The sequence below is a fragment of the Nothoprocta perdicaria genome, unplaced genomic scaffold, assembly GCF_003342845.1.
Source record: "Nothoprocta perdicaria isolate Ctin4 unplaced genomic scaffold, notPer1 scaffold_0, whole genome shotgun sequence".
Lineage (NCBI taxonomy): Eukaryota > Metazoa > Chordata > Aves > Tinamiformes > Tinamidae > Nothoprocta > Nothoprocta perdicaria.
In genome coordinates this window covers 9,706,602-9,725,604 of record NW_020454092.1, presented here as the reverse complement: position 1 = coordinate 9,725,604, position 19,003 = coordinate 9,706,602, and the positions used below count along the sequence as shown (strand labels likewise).

The 19,003-nt window shown below is 48.6% G+C and overlaps 1 protein-coding gene across 3 annotated transcripts in view; it reads left to right on the top strand.

The window, feature by feature from the left end:
* SEMA5B (semaphorin 5B) overlaps positions 1-19,003 on the top strand; it is a 229,988-nt gene that overhangs the window by 91,380 nt on the left and 119,605 nt on the right. For all 3 annotated transcript variants that reach the window (XM_026054226.1, XM_026054234.1, XM_026054243.1), the window contains one exon: positions 17,453-17,658. In XM_026054226.1, the coding sequence (XP_025910011.1) occupies positions 17,505-17,658 (154 nt within the window). In that variant the 5' untranslated portion in view covers positions 17,453-17,504. The remainder of the gene's footprint in view (positions 1-17,452; positions 17,659-19,003) is intronic.

Sequence of the window (19,003 nt, the reverse complement as noted above, 5' to 3'; positions counted from 1 at the left end):
ATTTTGAAAGTTTGAGAGAGCTGGGATGAGCTTTGGGGGAGTTAATCCATGTCCTAGCACGAGAGGTTATTGCTGCAGAGTTAACTGAAGGAGAAGCCATAGATCGGAGCAGCAGATCCTTCGTTCTTACCTGTCTGCATCATGTGTGGTTTAAACCCGCTCCAAGAGAGAGAAATGTAAATAGAGAAGAAGCCCCCCGTGCCGGTGCGCTCAGCGTTCACCACAGCAAGGCGCGGAATCTGCGCCTCGCTCTGCCCGCGGGGCCGGCGCTGTGGGAAGCGCCGCGGCAGCGTGCGGGGATGTGCGAGACCCTCCCCGTGCCGTGCCGGTGCCGCCAGGGCCGCCCCGCGCGGCTCCTCCGCCTCGGCCTCGCACCCTCAAAGCCCAGGGACCCGTCCACAGTGGCTTCTGCTGCTCACAGTTGGTTTTGCTTCGTTTCCTTGTCTCTATTGGACACCCAGGCAGCCAGAGGGAGAGAGAGGGGGTGAATAAAATAAACAGGGAGCCCAAGGAAACACAAGTCTGAACACATTGCAACTATTTTTTTTTCCTTAATTTAAACTCAATCTTCTCATTTCCGATTTTGTTGTGTGTTCATTGATGCTGAGAGATAGGGATTGGTGGATTAGGACTGCAGCACAGTCTTTTTGTGCTCCAAATAAAACCTTGATTTCTATTGCCTCTGTGTTCACCCACTGCTTAAGTCAGCATCTGGTCCAGTACGTGAGTCCTGCTTGTGTGCATCATGGGCCAGACCTTTGAAACGCTCCTGTCTTCTTGGCCTCCTGGCCAGAAAATGAGACTGTGCTAAGTCGTGTGGCAGCTTTACGGTGGTGCTGAGAAAGGCTTAGGGCCAGCAGGACGTTTCAGCCCCAAACATTCAACAGTATTTTCCCAAGTGCTGGCTGAGCTGCTTTTGGAAGAGAAGGAGAATGAACACTAGCCCATTGCTTACTTAGCTTTCTTTTAAATTCAGCCTTAGATCCTACACCTTGTTGAAACAGGTGAGCAAATCGCAAAATCCAACTCGGAAGAGCTGTCCCTCGTGTCCTTCAGCGCCCATTGATTTTGGTAGCTCCATTTCCAAAATCACTCCAGCAAAGTATTATTATTGCATGAACACAAGGGCAGTGGTCAGAAGGGCTTTAGCCTTTGTTTTCTTTCAACTTGCTGCACAGTCAAGGGGTCTTGGCCAAGAACATTGCTTCTAACTCTAGAAATGCTGGGGGGAGGAACATCAGCTCTGGAAATATGTAGCTGCCCTAGCCATGAAGCTGGGCTTCCCTCTGGGGAGCAGGAGAGGGGAAAGGAAAGGCAGCGGGAGGGAAGAGCTCCGGGATGGGGCTGCAGAAAGCAGGGGCCATCTACAGACAGCTCTTGAAGGTGCTTCTGTCAAAGACGCAGCAGATCTCGATGAACAGATAGGAGGTGATTTGGACTGGCAGAACCTGGACCCAAAAGGAGATGAGGTGGCAACCAGAGCTCTGCCAGCCCCAACCCAGGCTGTGGTTTCACAACATTGTTTAAATATATTTATTCTGCGATCAGGAGAGCCATCTACCATGCTGCCTACAAGAAACAAATAGTTTGACTGGGCTCCAGATTCTGTGGATAATGTGTGTACATACTGTGATAATTAAATGTATTGAGCTCCAAAGCCAAATTGTTATTCTAAAAACACTTTCTTGTGAAATATGCTCATTTTAATCATTTCGTGTAGGATGAGTGGCGTTAAAGATGTGTAGCAAAGCTGTAGCCTAGCTGGGTGCAGACAAGACAAGAGGCATGAAGTTGCACTGATGCGTTCCCATAGACAAACGTGTATTAATTCTGTGTTTCAGTGGTGCCTGAAAGCTCTTTGGCAGCACTTGGAGTTTGGGCCTTACACATTTGAAAAGCATAACAGAGAGGTTTGCTGGCCAGTCAGCAAGGAGAAGATAGATGGACACCTTGATCTCTACCAGACCTTCCCTGTGAGGAGGTGAATGGCAAGGAAATGCAGTTAGCTGCTGAAAACAAATGATAAAAGTACTGGTAATGCTTACACTTACAGCTGGAGCCTGTTTGCTGGCACCATCCGCCCCAATCACTGATGCTTCCCACTTGTGTGTCCATTTTCTAACATTGGCTTAGTAGAAGAATATTATAAATAAGATAGTGTTTAGTTTTTTAGTAGTGTTAATGTGACACATGGGAGCCGAGTTATGCTGGGCACAGTAAAAACACATTGATTTAGATTCACATGAAGATTACTGATGAGAAAAGATGACTGGCCAGAACGTGAGGTGTTCAGACACGTTGGAATAAAACAGTGGTGTCCCAAGAGAGCTTAAAGCCATGAGTCCAACAGGAACTCCTCCAGCTGCTTCCAGAACCCCTTGCTGCCTTCTCTAACTAGTGAGTAAAACAGAACACAAATGTTAGGAGATGGTCTTCACCCTGCAGTGTGTCCAGTCCAAGGCCTCCATCCCTCAGAGAAGTGTCTCCCTGTGTGATGATGGCCAGTGAGAAGATGTTGCTACTTTTCTTCCATAAAATTATGAATTATTTGCAGAAAACAAAGGGAGGAGGAAGGAAAACGGCTAGTTGCTTAAAAAGAGAAAAAAAAAGAGAGAGAGAGAGAGAGAGGAGATGAAGGCTGAAGTGGAAAGGACCTGCCCGAGGCCATGCAGAAAGTCTGCGGCAAAGCCCTGAACTGAAAGCAGATGTTGGAGCCTCTGACAGTCTTTTTGAACAAAAATTTAACAGGAACATGTTTTCCTTCAGTGTGTTTTCACCTCCTTTTTGAGTTATCTTCTGGTTCTCTTCTTTCTTTTGCAAAGGATATTGAGCAGGGCATGGGGAGTTTCAAACCAAGATAACGTGTTTGGTAATCCAAGCTTTGGGAAATCTGCCTGGCTTCTGCTTTACTAGGAGCGAGCAGCACTGCTCTAATTCTAATTCTTAGGCAGGAGCCTCAAGGATTGCAAGAGTCTATAAATATTTGCTTTATTTGCAGCGAAGAGTACAGGAAGTTCTGTGTTAGGCTAATTTAAGCTTCAGTATAGGCTATTTACGTACTACCTCCTGGGACCACCTCTGGTTACTGAAAAAGTGACCTTATTGGAGAGCAACAGGCAGGTCTGCAGTTAATTATAAAGGATTCAAAGCCCTAACAAAGGCATTTTTGTAGATGATGTTACGTGTTTTTATTTAACAGCTCAAATTAGGAGAGCTAAAACAGATGGTGCCCTTCCTAGGGCTGCCCGAGAACACCTATAGAAAGACTCCGGTAATAACTGAGGGAGGCCAAGACTAGCAGGTCAGGGGCAATGGCAGAGATCAGAGATCGAGCTGTCTGCACTCACTAATTATCATCTGAAAGCAGTGACGAGCTGGGCAGGGGGGTCAGGAGCAGGGGGTGCTGCCTAGCAGGGCAGAAGGAGGGGCTGTTTGTCCCTTGCATGGGGAAGAAGTTGCTGAAATCTTTTTTGTGCCCCCTTTTTCCTTTTTTCTTTCTTTCTTGTTTTTTTTTTTTTTTAAATTCGTGGTAATGGCAGTGACTTAATCTAATCCAAACGTGCTCTTTGGAGCAAATCTGCTGTAGGACTTTTCCAAAAGAATTTCCTGCAGGAAAGAGGAACCTGAGCACGGTTCAGCGGCACGTCTGGCGCGAGAAACGCTGGCTCCTGGTGGGGCAGCGCGGGAAGATGCTCCTCTGGGGCCCTGCGGAAAACGATTATACCAGATTCCGTTCATCAAGGCAAAGCAAGCTAAATCAGAGACAAGAGGAAGCCCTTAGGAGGGGGAGGATCATATTCAATTTAGCGAGGCAACTGTGATAATAATTAAGGCCCAGATGGAAACCTTTGAATGTGTCTGGCGTCTCTGTATCCACTGGGGTGGGTTTTTTTTGCTGTTAACCTGACATTCTAAAAGGAGCACCCAAAGAATGAAGAGATGGTGTTTGAAATTTCATCAGTCAGGCACTGTCCCAAATTTGATTTATTGTAAACAATCTACAAAAATTGGTTGGGTTTTATAGGATACAGGCAGGGAGTTTTTTTTTCTTGAGTGGTAATTCACAAAGAGAGGAATTGGACGTTATTTGTACATTTGTCTTTGCTGAATTGCAGGCAGGATTAATCACACCATTTGCCAGTTCTGCCTGTGAACTGCCTGTACTTCGGACATATGGAGAGAATTTTATTCTGCTGCTATAAACTCTGTTATGCTGTTTACTTTACGAGAAAAATTACGGCAAGATTTCAGTAAATAAATTCTATGCAATAAAAAAAATTAATGCAAAAGCAAAGATTAAAGAGGGAAGAGCTGTCCTACTTTCTTCTGCTGGTGTCCAAACTGAGAACAAATGATGATACTATATGGAAGCACTTTAAAAGGGTTAGGAAAATGTGCAGAGTTATTTGCTATTAGGCTGAATGAAGAGGGAAGCAGTTGGCTCCTGCACTGCTCGACTGTCATACGCATGGGGAGCCTAAAGTATCTCCTGTCTCCTGTCTGAGACGTTACTTCTATCTCTTTGGAGCAGGCAGGCGCCTTCCAGGCCAAAATCATCCAACATATGCACTGCTTTATGCCTAATGCAGACAGGTACGTGGGACAAAGAGTAAATACTAGCCCTTAGCCCCGGGCCTTGCACACCGACAGTCTGCTTTATCCTGGTTTTATAGGCCAGGTTCCGGCTGCCACGATTGCCCTGATGAGACTTTCACGTCAGAACTGCTGTGAGGAGTTTGTTGTTAGGAGCAAACTGAATGGGTAAAAAAAAACCCCAACCAACCAAACACACACAAAAAAAAACCCTAAAAAAAAAAAAAAAAAAAACCCCAAAACAGAAAGGGAGAGAGGGAAAAAGGGGCAGCTCTTCCCCTGCCAAAGCACTATATCGTTTTTTCCCACATCATCAATAAACACATTTTTAGGAGCTTTCGAAAACAGCTGTTAGTCCCCAGACAGACCCTTTTATTAGCAGCTTGGTGATATTACAATTGCAGGCCAAACTATTGCTAAGCACGTGTAATTAGCCTCATTATTAATGGTGTTTAACGAAATTAACTGCAGGCAGCGCTCCGAGTTTTCATTACCTGAATGCTGATAGCGGCTTGCGGCCTTGGTACCAAGGCTGTCCTGCCAAAACACTTCTGGTGTTTTTCACTTAAAAAAGTGTTGGCATGTGCAGCTTTCCTCTATGTATGTTCTTAGTCTTCATTATAAGCTTTTTTTCTTCTGCATTGAGATACATGGAGCCTTCTTTTGCAGTGTGTAGTTTGAAAAAGCACCTCATCTGGAGCTTCCTACCAGAGGTTCAGCAGCGCTGAAGAAAACACAAACAGTGGCCTGGACAACTCCGAGGCGGGAGCTTCTCCCTTGGCAGCCTGAAACTTTGCTTAAAGGCAACCTAATTGTAACAAAAAAATTATACATTTTTTTGCCTAAAACCAACATCTGTAAAGTTTGCAAGAAGAACCCTCTTGCAAGAAGACCCCTGGTTCTGTTTATGGCTCCGATACCTCCGTGACTCTTTGGTCTGAGTTTCATGACCGCCGCGGGAGTAGGGCCTGCGTCTCACCTCCGTGTACGTAAGGCGAGACTTGAGAGATTTATAATGGGAAAACACTGACAGTTTCTTAATTTATTGCAGCACTAATGGGCGGCGCTGGAGCTCGTGTCAGCTCCAAGCTTTGTTCTCCAGGAGAGGTGGCTTTGCCACACTCGCTCCGCTCTGTTTTCCTCCTCTCTCTGCCTAGATGCATGGGCCGAGATTTGTGAATATCTATATTGCTGCACTGCTCCCCGATATTTTAAAAACCTTTTGCTTCCAGGACTTCCCATTATGGAGATTTGTAGGAGATTTTAGGATAGCAGAAAAGCTCTCCATGTAAGTTGCCTTTTTTCCCCCTTGTTGTTGTTCTTTCGCTTCCCCGGCCTATCTCACATATTCCTTGGCACACGGGATGCTCCGGCCGCGCTCCTTCCCGCCTCGGAGAACATAGGCCTGGGACAAAACGGGCTCTTTAGCTCCTTGGAGGGGAAGGCTGGGAATCTGCATAACGGCCGTGCATAGCAAGTGCTTTATCCCAGCGAGTTAGCAAGTCAGCTTAGGGGGATTCTGCTGGCGAAAGCTTTCAGAGAAATTATGCATGGTAAATTAATGAAGGCCGGCAGAGGCATTATGGTGTGTGAATGCACATGCCATTGGAATCAATGGCCAACTGAAAAAAGTGAACGGTCATTAAGGGGCTGTTAAATAGGCCGGTGGAGGCAGCTCTCCTCCCTCCCTGGGCTCCGCTTGGACGAGGTGAGGACGGAGACTGCTCTTTGCCTGCAGGCCACGGGACAGCCCTGGCTTTGGGCTTCTCCTGCCCTGTTGTGTCGGCTCCTTCCTGGCTCTGCAGATGTGCGAGAGCTGCGAGGGCTCCTGCAGCAGCAGGTAGAGGCCTTGCAGCACCGACCTGGTTTTAGGGGTGGTTGGTGGCCAAGGGGGGAAGCTGAAGCAGTTTCAAGCTGCTGAGCATCTCAAGGCGGGTGAAACGGAGCTCCTTAATGGAGAAGCTGCAGCAGAGAGGGAACTGCCCAGCTTCAGACAGGGCCATCTGTCTGCATCCAGCTTCTAAAATACGTGACTAACTTGCCCAGTGGGCTCTTGCCTTAAATTCAGTCCCTGAGAGCAAGTAAATTAATTGAGCAGTGTGAGAGATCGAGCCACCATCCAGTGGGGTGTGAAGGGGAGCGCTAAGCTGCCCCTGAAGCTTAGGCAACTCTGCACTGTTATCGCTGTGAATTTGGTGTACMCAAAATATAAGAGACATGAGTGATTTCCTGGTTACCTGTGTAGGAGCCTTGTAGGGTTTTTTTTATATTTGATTGTGTTTTAATGCAGTGATTCTGACTGAAATAAAATGCATGGAGAAAATTAATGATTTGATATCATCCTGGTGCTGCCAAAAGAGATATAAAAGAGCCTTTGATCTAGGGGCCTTTAGAAAGTAAGCTGGACCAGTTACTGATGGTTACTTACTGACCTAAGTAAATGATAAAGCGACTGTGTCGAAGTTTAATTAGTCTTGATCAAGATACGTTTTTAAGATTAAGAACTAGTGGCCTTTTGAAGAAGAAAGGCTCCTAGTTGTCATTTATGCCACAACACGTCCTTTYATCACACATCTGCAGTAGGAACCAGTTTTATTTCAGAGGAGAAGAGAAATGCCTCATTTGATGGAGATTAGCACGGACAAGCTTACTAATATCTGAAGACGATTTCTCCATCTTACCTTTCCCTCTATTTCATGTCCCGCAGAGATTACCTCAGCCTGCCATTGTTAGTCACTGTTATTTATATAAAGATATGTAATGTTCTGGTGCTCGCGGGGTCGCCTGCGCCCAAGTTGCAGCTCGGAGAGACCGGCAGGGATCGCGGTGAGGGATCGCTCTGCGCTGACAGCTCCATCCTGCCTCTCATATGTCATTGCTGGTGACTTCCAATTAATCATGCAATAACAAAACACTGCGCCTGGCGACAGCGGTGCGTCCCTTAATAGCGCGGAGTAAGTCTCGGCTTTATGAGCACAAACGCTGGCGCGGTCCCCTGCCCACTCTTGCACTTTAATCAGTGAGTTTTTCTATCGAGGGAGCATTAGGAGCATTTCTCTCTTCCCCTCTCCCCCATCGCCCTCCATTGAGGTCTATTAAGCTGCAATCCGTAACGTCTCGTGTCTCTGTAATAGTCTAATGGAGTGTGGTTTTAAATGGCTCGATGAGCTTGACTTTGGCTTGCTCTGCCTTGACCTTGGTGTCTTCGGTAGGTTCTCCTCCCTTGGTTTTCAAAGGGGGAGTGGGCGAGAAAATCAGAGAGGAGCAGAACAGGGAGCTATTTCACACAGGGTTTAATGCTGCTTCTTGAAGAAACAGGGGAGAGGGAAGGAGTTTTGTGAGTTTGCAGGAAAAATAGCACCGAGCTGTCRGGCGTAACTGGCTCTGTAGACTGAAGCCTGCCAGGTGCTGGACCTCGTTGGTGAGCAGGGTGGAAATTGTGCAAATGTTCTTTCTCTTACTCTCCCGTTTTTAAGAAGATTGCTAAGTAATGTACCCATTTAAGTAAAAGCCCCCAATCTCATTGTTTTCTACAGCCATATCTATATTCTGGATGGAAACACAGGCATATCGGGGCTCTGAGGCTTGGGCCACAAGGAAAGATGGGCCTGGTCTCACCTGCCTAGTAAGAGTCCTGCTAGTATCAGATTGAGTTCAGGGTGGGTTCTTGCTTTATTGAAAGACATGGTTTTTTATCCATTTCTTTCCATTTGGTTAGAATTGGAAATTTTATATAATAGGCACCAAAAATGAAAAGGTAATTGGTGGGATTATTTCATTTTTATTTTTCCTTAGAAGGAAATGAATTTAACTTTTTGGACGTGATGGGATAGCCAGTGTTGTTAAACCCTCTGGAGCAGCTTGAAAGCTGGTTTGCAGCAGCATGTCAGCCTGTAGTGTGGAACACAGGAGCCTGTTTTGATAGCTCTTGCTGGGTATTAACACTGAGAACTGGTGGCAAGTTCGACCAGTTGCCTTGAAAAGAGCAGTCTGAAAGAGGCATCTGTTTGTCCTGAGTGCTGCCAATAGTGGGTTGGGTGTGTTGGAGCATTTTCACTTTGTGTAAGTAAAATGCAAAAATCTTGGGGAATCTGAGCTATGAAAAGGTTGGTCGCTCCTTAGGCAGGAGATCTTCCTTTCTGGGCTAGCTGAGCCTGGTCCCTGTCCTGCATTACCAGCCGAGCAATGAAGCAACAGCTCGTCACGGGGTTCCGCAGCCCGGCTGTTGGGGCAGGTGCCCCTTAGCACGTGAGCTTGTCCCTCCCTGCGGTGGGGTGACTCCCGCCAGGCCTCCGCCTGCCTTTGGGCTCCCCAGKCCCCACGCAGCCCCTGCTGTGCCCATGTGTGGGGGCAGAGCTGACGAGGCCCAGCTCGCCGTGCTCAAGGGAAGCCCSGGGGAAGCCCTCAGGGCCGAGCAAGCTGGTGCCTTTGGGGCTTAGACGGGGACCCAGCATCAGGCCCGGGGGTTGTGTGGAGCCYTGTGGCTCCTCATCAACCCCGGGAGGCTTCCGAGCGTCCGCAACCTCCCATCCCCAAATTCTTCTTCCAGCATCCCCCCAGGCTGGTGTTGGTGTAACAGAATAACCTGCTYACTTCCAAGGGCCTGGAAATCAGCAGCAATTACCTCGGTGCACGTTGCTGCCTTCCTCGCACTCCCCTCGGCTGGGAAAAGCAAACAGCCCGGGGGAGCCCTCTCTGCCTCCTCAGCCAAGTCATGCACAGGATACCTCTCTTTTTTTTGTTAACCCCCGCTCCAGCTTTGTGAATACCATAATTGCTTTGCTGTCCCTCCGGGGATTTGTAATATTAACATTGGTTAATGACATTAATTCGAGTTTTTACCATTAATAAAACGGCATTGCTGAAAATTAAGCATTACATTTCAATTAGTGGTCCATCGAAGTCTTTAATAGTCTGGAGCATTAAAGTGATTTTTTTTTAATTTCTTATTAATTTTTTATTGTATCATGCTAATTTCCGAAGAGTGATTGAAAGCCCAGCTGATGCGAGTAACAACCCTTTCTGCCATGTTTCTTGAGGGAACTTCTCTCTTTGATGACATTATGCAAAAAGGTCACATTTCCACAAAGCAGGAATCTGTTTCAGTCACCTCCTGAATTCATTATCATCCTTTTTACTTTTTAACATGAGGCACATGATATACAGGCACCCCAGGTGGACATGTTTAAATTAATCTAGTAATAATTGATTCAGAAGAGATTTGGAGGACAGAATTTGCATAAAAGCCATAATGAGAGTAAATCCTCCAAGGCCAGACTGAACCGCTAAGTCCCTGAATATCTTACATTTTCTAAACTAATTTGGTTATATATGCAGCGAGGGGGCTGCAGAGCCCTGCGGTTGGGATTCAGTGCCAACAACCCATCTTCTCCAGAAAGCCTGGTCCCCGAGGGCATTAAAACACGGAGCCCCCAAGCACTTGCTCAGACCCTGCCCGCGAAGATGACGACAACGTTTGTGTCCGAGAGCTGGGCTGGCTTGTTAAAAGCRTTTCCAAGGAGGAAAAGGGCTGGGATGTTTCATTTACCGGGCTGCTTCTCCAGCTGGTGCTGTTTTCGAGAGGATACTCTACCTCGGAGTGAAGCTGGATGGCAGATTTAATTAAGAACGTGAGTGTGGAGGGCGATCCAAGCTCTTATCCTCCAGTATTATTGCCTTTGGTTCCAGTGTGGAGCAGACTGGAGGGTTTGTATGAGATGTTGGATCACTTGGAATGCCTCGGAATTTAGGGACATCTGACAGCACCAGGACCAAACTGTGCGGTTCAGGAAAAGTAAATAGGTGGGCAGTGAAAATTATAACCCCAGTGGTATGAAGACCAGAGCCAGGGGCTTGCTGAAGGATCCCTCCAAACTTGCCTTGCTTCACATTCTGCTTGTCTCAATTCCCGTTACAGAAAAGGGCTGAGAGGAGCTTGCTGTGACCCAGTAGAGCAACTTCTGTGCTGTTAGATTGGGAAGCTTGGATTAATAACAAAGGGCCCTGTTGGATGTCAGGGAAGTTGCAGAGCATGTTTGGAGGGAGAGGAGAAATCAGCTCAAACTTTTGGGCAGTTATTGARTGCCAGGTATTTTTTGGGGGAAAATTGATGGCACCGCTGCGTTCAGCAGGTGAGAAATTGGTCTCATTTCGTTTACCCAGAGCAATCTGTAATAACCTGTGATTTGTGAGCCGTGTGTTTGCAGCTTGGCTGCCCGTCGGCAGGGGAGAAGCCGTGTCCCGCAGGGCCGCCCCACGGCACCGCGAGCCTCGCGCAGAGCAAGGCACGAGGAGCTAACCCGGCCCCACACGTAGCTGCTGCTGCAAGAAACGTGGCAAAAACTGGGCATGGCAGCAGAAAAAAGAGCCTTTTTTTGTCTTGTCTGTTCACATTTGGGGCAGATGTTGGCCGTTCAAATGCCTTCTAGCCAAAGGTGTCTGTATGAAAAACAATGCTGTGCAGTGCCAAAAAGCCACGACAGGGAAATGCATTCTTGTTTTGAGGCAGGCTGAGGCTTGGAGTTCAGCAGCACGGCCCAGCACTAAGTCTCCAGGTTACAATTAAGCCGGGCGCGTGTTCCTTGTGAGGCAAGAGGCAGTCCCACCTCCCGGGCCCAGCGGGCAGGCTGCGGTTCCCTCCTGCACGGGCACGCACTGACCGGCTCTCCGGCCGCTCCTGCGACTCGGCAGCGCGTGCAGGGGGTGCAGGGGGTGCCTGTGGCCTGTCACGGGCTCGGGAAGGCACCGGCCACCTCTAACGTGGGCAGGAGGCTTCGTGGGATGGGGCTGAAGGGTGGCGGGGGGCCTGGGGCTGGCCCTGGCCGCCTCGCGTCGGAGAACCAGGCTCTTGGGGCCATATGTTGCGGCAGACTCTCGCGTGGGAGGTTTGTTGGTGCTGGGGTTTCTGGGCTCATGTGCTGAACACCTAAATACTGAGATTGTTTTAGGTCATAGGCAAAAATAACACTTTATTTTAAATTTCCCATTCTTAGCGTTTTCCCAGCCGTGTGGTTAGGAGGAAAGGGCTGAAGAGGGAGCCTGCAGTGTCCAGCCCCTGCCGGGTCTGCTACAGCCTGCAGCCACTATCCACAGCTTCCGTGCAAAAATCCCGCCGGGCTCTGCAGCGAGCCCTGCAGTTGGARTTCGTCTGTAGTTGACTCTGTTTCCAGTTCTGACAAAACCTGTCTGCAGGYACCAGGGCCTGAGTCACTGTCTGTGTCCTGCCTCAGCTTCCCCTGCGCGTGGAGGTGTGTGGGCCTCAACCCAACGTTCAGCGTCCCCGTGTGCTGGAACGACGGCGGTTGCACAGCCCGGTGCTAGGCACTGTGGCTCCGCTTGTTTGTCGGTATCGAAGCCGCTCCCACGTTCCGCAGGGAGCGACCTGAGGAAAAGCAGCTGCCTTCGTGTTCCGACATCGCTAAATTCAAGGYCCGGGCCTGTAGGCTCGAGCAGCAACCCCAGGCAGGGTGCGCTCGGGGGCACACGGGCAGCAAGAACAAGGGGGCTTGCCGGCCCCCAGCCCGGCTCAGTTATCCCTGCTCTGTGGCCGCTCTCCCGTGGGCCCTAGGGAGGCCCCAGTGCTTGGGCTCTGTGCAGCACTCCCTCCTTTTCATGGGCTTTCCAGGAGCTCCTGATCTCCAGCCCAGGCAGCAGGACGCTTGGGGTGTGAGCTGCAGTGATGCCAAGTACTGGAGCATCCACTGCCGTTGCAGGCCGGAGTCTTGGTCGCTCTGCTGCATGGATGGAACAAGAGGAATACTTCCATAATCAGCCTCAGGCGCAGAATGACAAAAAATGCTTCCACTTGGCCATGCTTCTTGATAGAGAGAGCAGCCTGGGACTGCAAAAAGAAGGTCTTTCCATTCCTACAACAGGTAGTCTTCTRGAGAGCAGCCGAGGTGCACCACAGCAAACCAAATGTGAAGAAGCTTTCATTGCCAGGTATGATCTCTGGATAAACAGAGGACTTGAGACTCCAAGGCACCTTTCACAAGTGCTAAATTCATACAAACAACCCCTAACAGAACCCCTCATGTCTTATATTATGCATAGCCAGTGAAAAGAAGTTCTAGAGTCCTTTGGGGAGGGCCTCTTGAAGCGCTTGGGGAAGCACTCAATGTGTGGTCAAGTAAGTGCTGCTCAAGAGCAGGTCTGAGTGTCAGCAGAGCAGGTATTTACTTATGCCCACTGGGCTTGGCAGGAACCCAGCAGTACAGTATATTTTGCTCCATTACACAGGCTTTTTTGTTAAATCAGCTAGATTTAATGAAGCTTTTTATACTGGGTTCCTGTTCTGGAGGGCCTCCTCTGAAGGTGAGGAAACTCTTTGGTTTCCAGGACCATTGAGCTATTAAGTGTGCTGCTGAGGCTAAGCAGCCAAGGGGTGGCTGGTGCTGCTCGTTGCTTTTATACACTGGTCCATAAAATGGATGCATCAATTCATTTCATACTGAGCCTCTATTAAGGAGTTTCATTCTCTGTTACTTGATCCAAATGAGAACTTTGTGGTCTTGGTTTGGGRCCTTGAATAGCAAGCAAATAGTGCTCTAGAAATAAGAGGCTCCAAAGGACGCTGCCCATCTTTTGAATGTCACAAAATAACTGTGATTGGAAGGCACCTGTCATCTGATCCAAGCCCTGCTCAAGCAGGGTCAGCTTGAGTTAACCTGCTCGAGCAGGCTGCCCAGGGCTGTGTCCAGCTGGGGCTTGAATGTCTTCAAGGATGGAGACTCCACAGCCTCTTGGACAACCTGTTGCAGTGCTCAGCCTCCCCGCGCAGTGCAGATGTGTTTTCTTCTGGTCACACAGTTTCCTGGGCTTCATTCTGTGCCCCTTGCCTGTCATCCTGTCCCTGGGCACCACTGAGAAACGTCTGGCTCCAACTTCTAACTGTGGGCTATTAATATTCAGCTCTGCTTCATGAGCCATGAACCTCAGAGCATATTAGGTTAAACCAATTTCTCCTTTGCACAGACTTGCCTGAATTATTTATATATATATATCTCGATAACAAGAAGGATTCAATAAAGGAACCTGTATTGCCAGATCCTGGTTGTTTTATTCCTGATGTAAAATGTGTCTGATAGAGTAAGCGGCACTTTTCAGATGTTGTGTGAAGCAGGAACTGAGCGTGATGCCGTGGTTAGGATGGAGCTCAGGTTTCTGCTTTGCCACAGGAGAGCATATTACCTGCACGCTCTTGTGATCCTCCCTGCTGCTGAATTGCAGGGTGTTTTAAATGATAACCCTCGGATTATATGCATGAAAATGTAGTCCTGTCTTCCTGGGGCGAGAACAAGCTCACTGCGAGGACACGTGCTGCAACGACGGCCATGGGAATCTCTTGACAAGGTGGACACGAGAGCACAGCAAAGCCCTGCCAGAGCAAGAATGGTGGAGAAACCGGAAGGAAACCAGCCCGTTCCTCAGGTGACTGTAGGGGATTTAACTAAAGCAGAGCAAGATCTCTTCACAAACTCATCCCACCACCGGTTTGACTCGTGAGTGCCGTGCTCTGGCCTCAAAAGTGAGCAAAGGAGAGGCCCAGGAGGCCAGAGCCCAACCCGGGGGCGCCCACGAGTTGGACACTGCAGGGCAGTGTTGTTGGAGCTGAGCCGACCGACGTGGCCCTGAAGGGCACGCGGAAAAGCCGGGCCCTTTTCTCGGGCAGCATCAGCAGCCTCCGGACCGGATTCCCAAGGGGAAGGGCCGGGAGAGGCGCGTGAATAGGAAAAGGGCCAGGGTTTTGGCCTTGGCAGGCGCTGTTTTCTAGGGCAGAGCTGCCTGTGCCAGCTTGTCGCAGCCGCCTTGCCGAGCTGTCCTGCCTTGCGAAGTTTATATTTATTTTGTATTTATTGCCTTTTTGTGCAGTGCTTTTCTTTTCTGAATATTTTGATGTTCGCCTCTTTCCAGTGGTCATCTTCCCTCTGCTATCTCCCTCTAATAATATCATAACTGTGTCTATCACAAAAGATCCTGAATGGAGGAATTAGGGCTGCTTTTTTTTTTTTTTTTTTCAGGAGGTTCCTTTTTTAGTCTTTTTAAAGGCATTTCTTCCCTTTAAAAATGAAAGATGAAGCATTTTCTTTTATCCTTAAACTTCACTGTCACATTTTATTAAGTCAAAATGAGAGTTACAGTCAGAGGGAAGCAGGCTCTGTATTCCTGGTACAGCCATTTTTAACGTGCGCTTTGTTTTAGAGCCGGGAAGATTGATTGAAGGTATTTTTCTTTTCGACATGGAGCTTTAGTCAAAGGGGGCCTGATCTGCGTTACCCTCTGTAAATCACGCTTAGTTCCCGGGAAATCAATGGGAAGCACAATGATACAGAGCAGGGAGAGCTGGAGGAGGCTCCTGCCCCACATGCGGAGGCGGGAGGGATGGAGATGGATGCAGCGCTGGGGCGGGAGGCCGCGCGGGGCCCCTGCCCTGCACAAGGGTCCGGTGCCACCCTGATTTAAGAGACAGGAGGACGGTGGCAGCAGCGGTGCCCTATGAAATACCCCCGTGGATCCCCGGAGCCAAGGGAGCCTCCCCCGGGCGCCGTGCGGAGGGCAGGGGAGAGAGCCCGGGCACAGAGCCCTMATGGGGCACTGAGCTCCCTTCTCCCGTGCCTGGATCTGCGGGAGGAAAACAGCCATGGTGCTTGAGATGCATCAGGATGAGTAAATGAAGAAGTTAAGTGGTATGTCCTGCCGCGGCTTTGGGTTTAACTGGGGATTTGAGCTCTTGTCTCTCATCTGCACTGCAGCCTTGACAGCTGATTTCTTGAGCCCTAAGCCACTCGGAGCAGAGGGAGCCTAATAAGAACAGCTCTTTTTATAGCCTTTAAACTGCGTCCACGGGGCTTAGCGCTGGGGCAGCGGTGCAAGCGCCGGCCGGAGCCGTGCTTGGCTCTAGCCGGGCCAGGAGCTCACAGCACTGCTCACAGCCTGCTCATAGCTCATAGCCCTACTCATAGCTCATAGCCCTGCTCATAGCACCCCCTTCTTTATCTATTTAGAGCCTTTTAAAAATCACTGAGAATTAAATGCCCCGGGCCGCCTGGGAAGGGGCCGCTTGTAGCCGTTACCTTTTGCAGCCCTGCCTGCTCTGTGACTCCTGTTGGGCTGATGCTCCAGGGCTCTGATTCCTGTCACCTGCATCAAGTTGCCATCCTCCACTGGAGTCAATGGGTATCAGTGCAGAGCTCTACCTGATCCTGTTTAATTTTCCAGCACATGAGAACTCCACAAATTGGGTGGACTCAGAGGAAGGAAGAAAGGGAGATAAGGGAGGATACAAAGTTTTTTTGTTGGTGTTGTTTCTATTTCATCTTTGCCCTGTGAATGACTTTCCACTTCATGTCACTTTTGAAACCACGGTTTTCATGCGCATTTTGGATCTCCCTGCAATGATCGACCTGAACTTTAACGAAGAGGATGGAACTTGACCCCAACTATTGGTTACAACTTTCTAAGGAGCGCAGAGGTCTGTTGGACTGGGGTAAAATCTCGCAGGGAAAGTGGCAGGAATCTGGCCTCATGGCACATTTTACAGCTAGCCCAGACAAACCACGAGTAAAGGTGCAATGGGGAGCCCCGCTTTGGCACAGAATGGGCTGTGGGACTCTGCGGCCTCCCGTGTGCAGCTCTCCATGGTCCCCTGGCCCCGATGAGCGTGAAACTTGGATTTACTCTTCTGCTGATCCAGACTCTGTTGGACTTTAGCGGAGCGTTGGAGGCTGCAAGGGAAGCCTGACCGTGTGTCTCTGAGCACCRTCCCCTGCCTTGCAGAGAACTGAATCCACCTGGCTTGAGATCATTGCTTCATCACAGCACTAATTCCCATTGTAATAGGGCTTGCACATCTCTTGTCACCTGAAACTCCATRGTAGCCACTTAGGCCTGGCCCAGCAGCACCCTTGTACTCAGTGACTGAAGACCGTGCAGGCCTTTGCTGTGGATGATTTCACGTCTCTTACTTCTGCCAGGCCCAGTTTTTAATCTAGTTTGCTATTTGATGTGTTTAAAAAGCATCCTCCTCAGTGAAGTGCTGCAGAACCTGCTTGGGAGAACTGCAGGAAAGTTTTATACAGCCCTGTGCGTTAGAGGGGCTGGAAAGGTGTGAAAGGCTGGGATCTCTCATTTGCACTGGCTAGGGCGGGGAAAAAGACCGGAGAACTCTCCAAATCCTAACTGTTATTTTCAGTCAAAAGTAGTAGCGGCTGCTGAGGATTCACATAATGGATGCACTGGCAGTTCATCTTTATACTAACATTTWAAATCATGGAGAAATATAGATAAGGACAGAGCACAGAATCCATCTTCCCGCAGCCCTGGCAGCAGCGCAGGATGGCTCCGCTGGTGCCTCCCCACCTCTGGAGCCTTCCCGAATCCATGCACCTGAAGGGAGCAAGCATCTCCTTAGTGTGTGAAGCTAATGGGAAGATTTTAGTGTGGCAGACTGTTTGAAAACACACCTGCAGTAGCTGCACAAAGTTACAAGGGGCCAACACCTGGTGCGTGTCGCTGAGATGGAACTTGGCAATGCGGATTTTCCCGAGCTGCGACTTGGGGAGCTTGGGGCGGGTTTACGTGGCGTGTCTGAAGGCCTCTTGTTCTGCCAGCTCTGGCCGTTGAGCACCGGGTACTGTGTGAGGACGTGGAGGCAGAAGCACCCAGAGCTCTCACTCCTTTTTGAAGCTAGCAGCACTAATATGGTTGTAAATTGGCTCATTTTTTTAAGGTGTTGTTTGTGGAATATTGTCATGTGCACAAGTGGGGTTGGGATGAAAGGGGAACCTCAGCCCTTCTGTACCCATGTTGCACTCTTCAGCAGAGCATTCATCTTTCTAAAATGGAATTGTTTTTATTTCAGGTATCCTCCCCGGGCCTACCTTGGAAGCTAGAGCTGCAGCTGCCCTTCAGTCATGGTTGTTTCAAGATTAAAGGCCATTTCCCTGTCATTGCCAAGCCTTTTTCTTCTTGCTTTTCATCTCTCAGCATCACAGAATGTACCTGAATACTCTGAAGCTGAACATCAGCAATGTGTCAGGAAAGAGCACCCCACAATTRCTTTTGAAGGTAAGAGCTTCTGTTCCTGTTTCAAGTTCCAGTAGGATGATCCATTTTGAAGTCCTTCTTGGTGTTTTCTGGAAGATGGTTTACCCTGCACTGTTTGCCTTAAACCTGTGATTCACAGGCCACTGCAAATGGCCCGATGAATCATATTCGCTTTGATGCCTTCCAGCAGTTTCACTCTGTGCTTTCAGAGCAGTCACTTAATTCAGTCAGGTTAGGGACTGGAGTTGGTCTAAGAATCTCCATTTCCAGTTCTAGTAGAGGTGACCTGTAATCTTGTGCCACTCTGAACCTGTGCCTGTTTCTTTTTCCCTACATGGATTCAGTGATGCTTATAGACATCACATAGCTGTGCAGATCTGGATATTTAATAAATGAAGAGTGATGAAGTATTTGGACATGGACAAATTGCAAGAAAAACAAACTGTTCTGCAGCTGTAGTGTGTGGCTGCCTTCTTACTCGTTGYTCTTTCTTCATGTACTTATCACCTCTGTCCATAATTTTTCTGTCTTTCATCTAGATGCTGAACAGGGTTAAAGACTATAAGATGCTTGCACTGCAGCATCCTGCTACACCACACACTCTTTATGTTTGTCCAGAGCATGGGGTTTTCCTTATTCCTATCCCTGTGGAATTTTCTGTGGATGTTGGTGTACCCTTGGATGCTCTCTCACTATTGCATCCACTCACCCTCATGACACTCAGCTCAAGTTAGAGGCATCCACGTTATTTCTGAATTTGCCCCAGTGTAGCATATGAAGCTGAGTATGTCAGCATCATTGGTTGAGTCTCCTTGCTAAACCTGGCTCCCTCCTAAATGCTGAACTATTGATTTTGGTTGCCATTTAGGGCCTTGCAATACATATCTGGTTACCTTCTTTGCTAAAGAAATTGCCTTTGCTAAAGGCAATTAAATACTTTGCAACGTGTATCAAGTTAGCTTCTTTGCTAGAGGCAATTAAGTCAGGGGTTTGTGACCTTTGAGATAGGGTTTCCAGGAAGAAAGCAGTGAGAGGCTTCCCTGCTGACCTTTCCAGGCTCTTGGAGAGGAGGAAACTATTGTCTCTTCGTTTGGAAAGTGTAAGAGGTTTCTCGCCTGTTTTCCATTATCTTTGCTTTAAAGGTTTAAGTGGATTAAAGTAAATTAGCAGAACCTTTAAGCCTGCATAACGTGGCACTGGCTCGAACCTTGTTCCAGRGGAATGGGTAAATAAACTTTGATTCTAATTGCTTAATAAGTCTGACCATCTGGTTAACTGGGGAGTAGTGAAAGCAGAAACCCTTGTGGTTAAAAACGTGTTGGAACTCAATTGGCTATTTAAATAGATAAATACAGTAATGAGCACG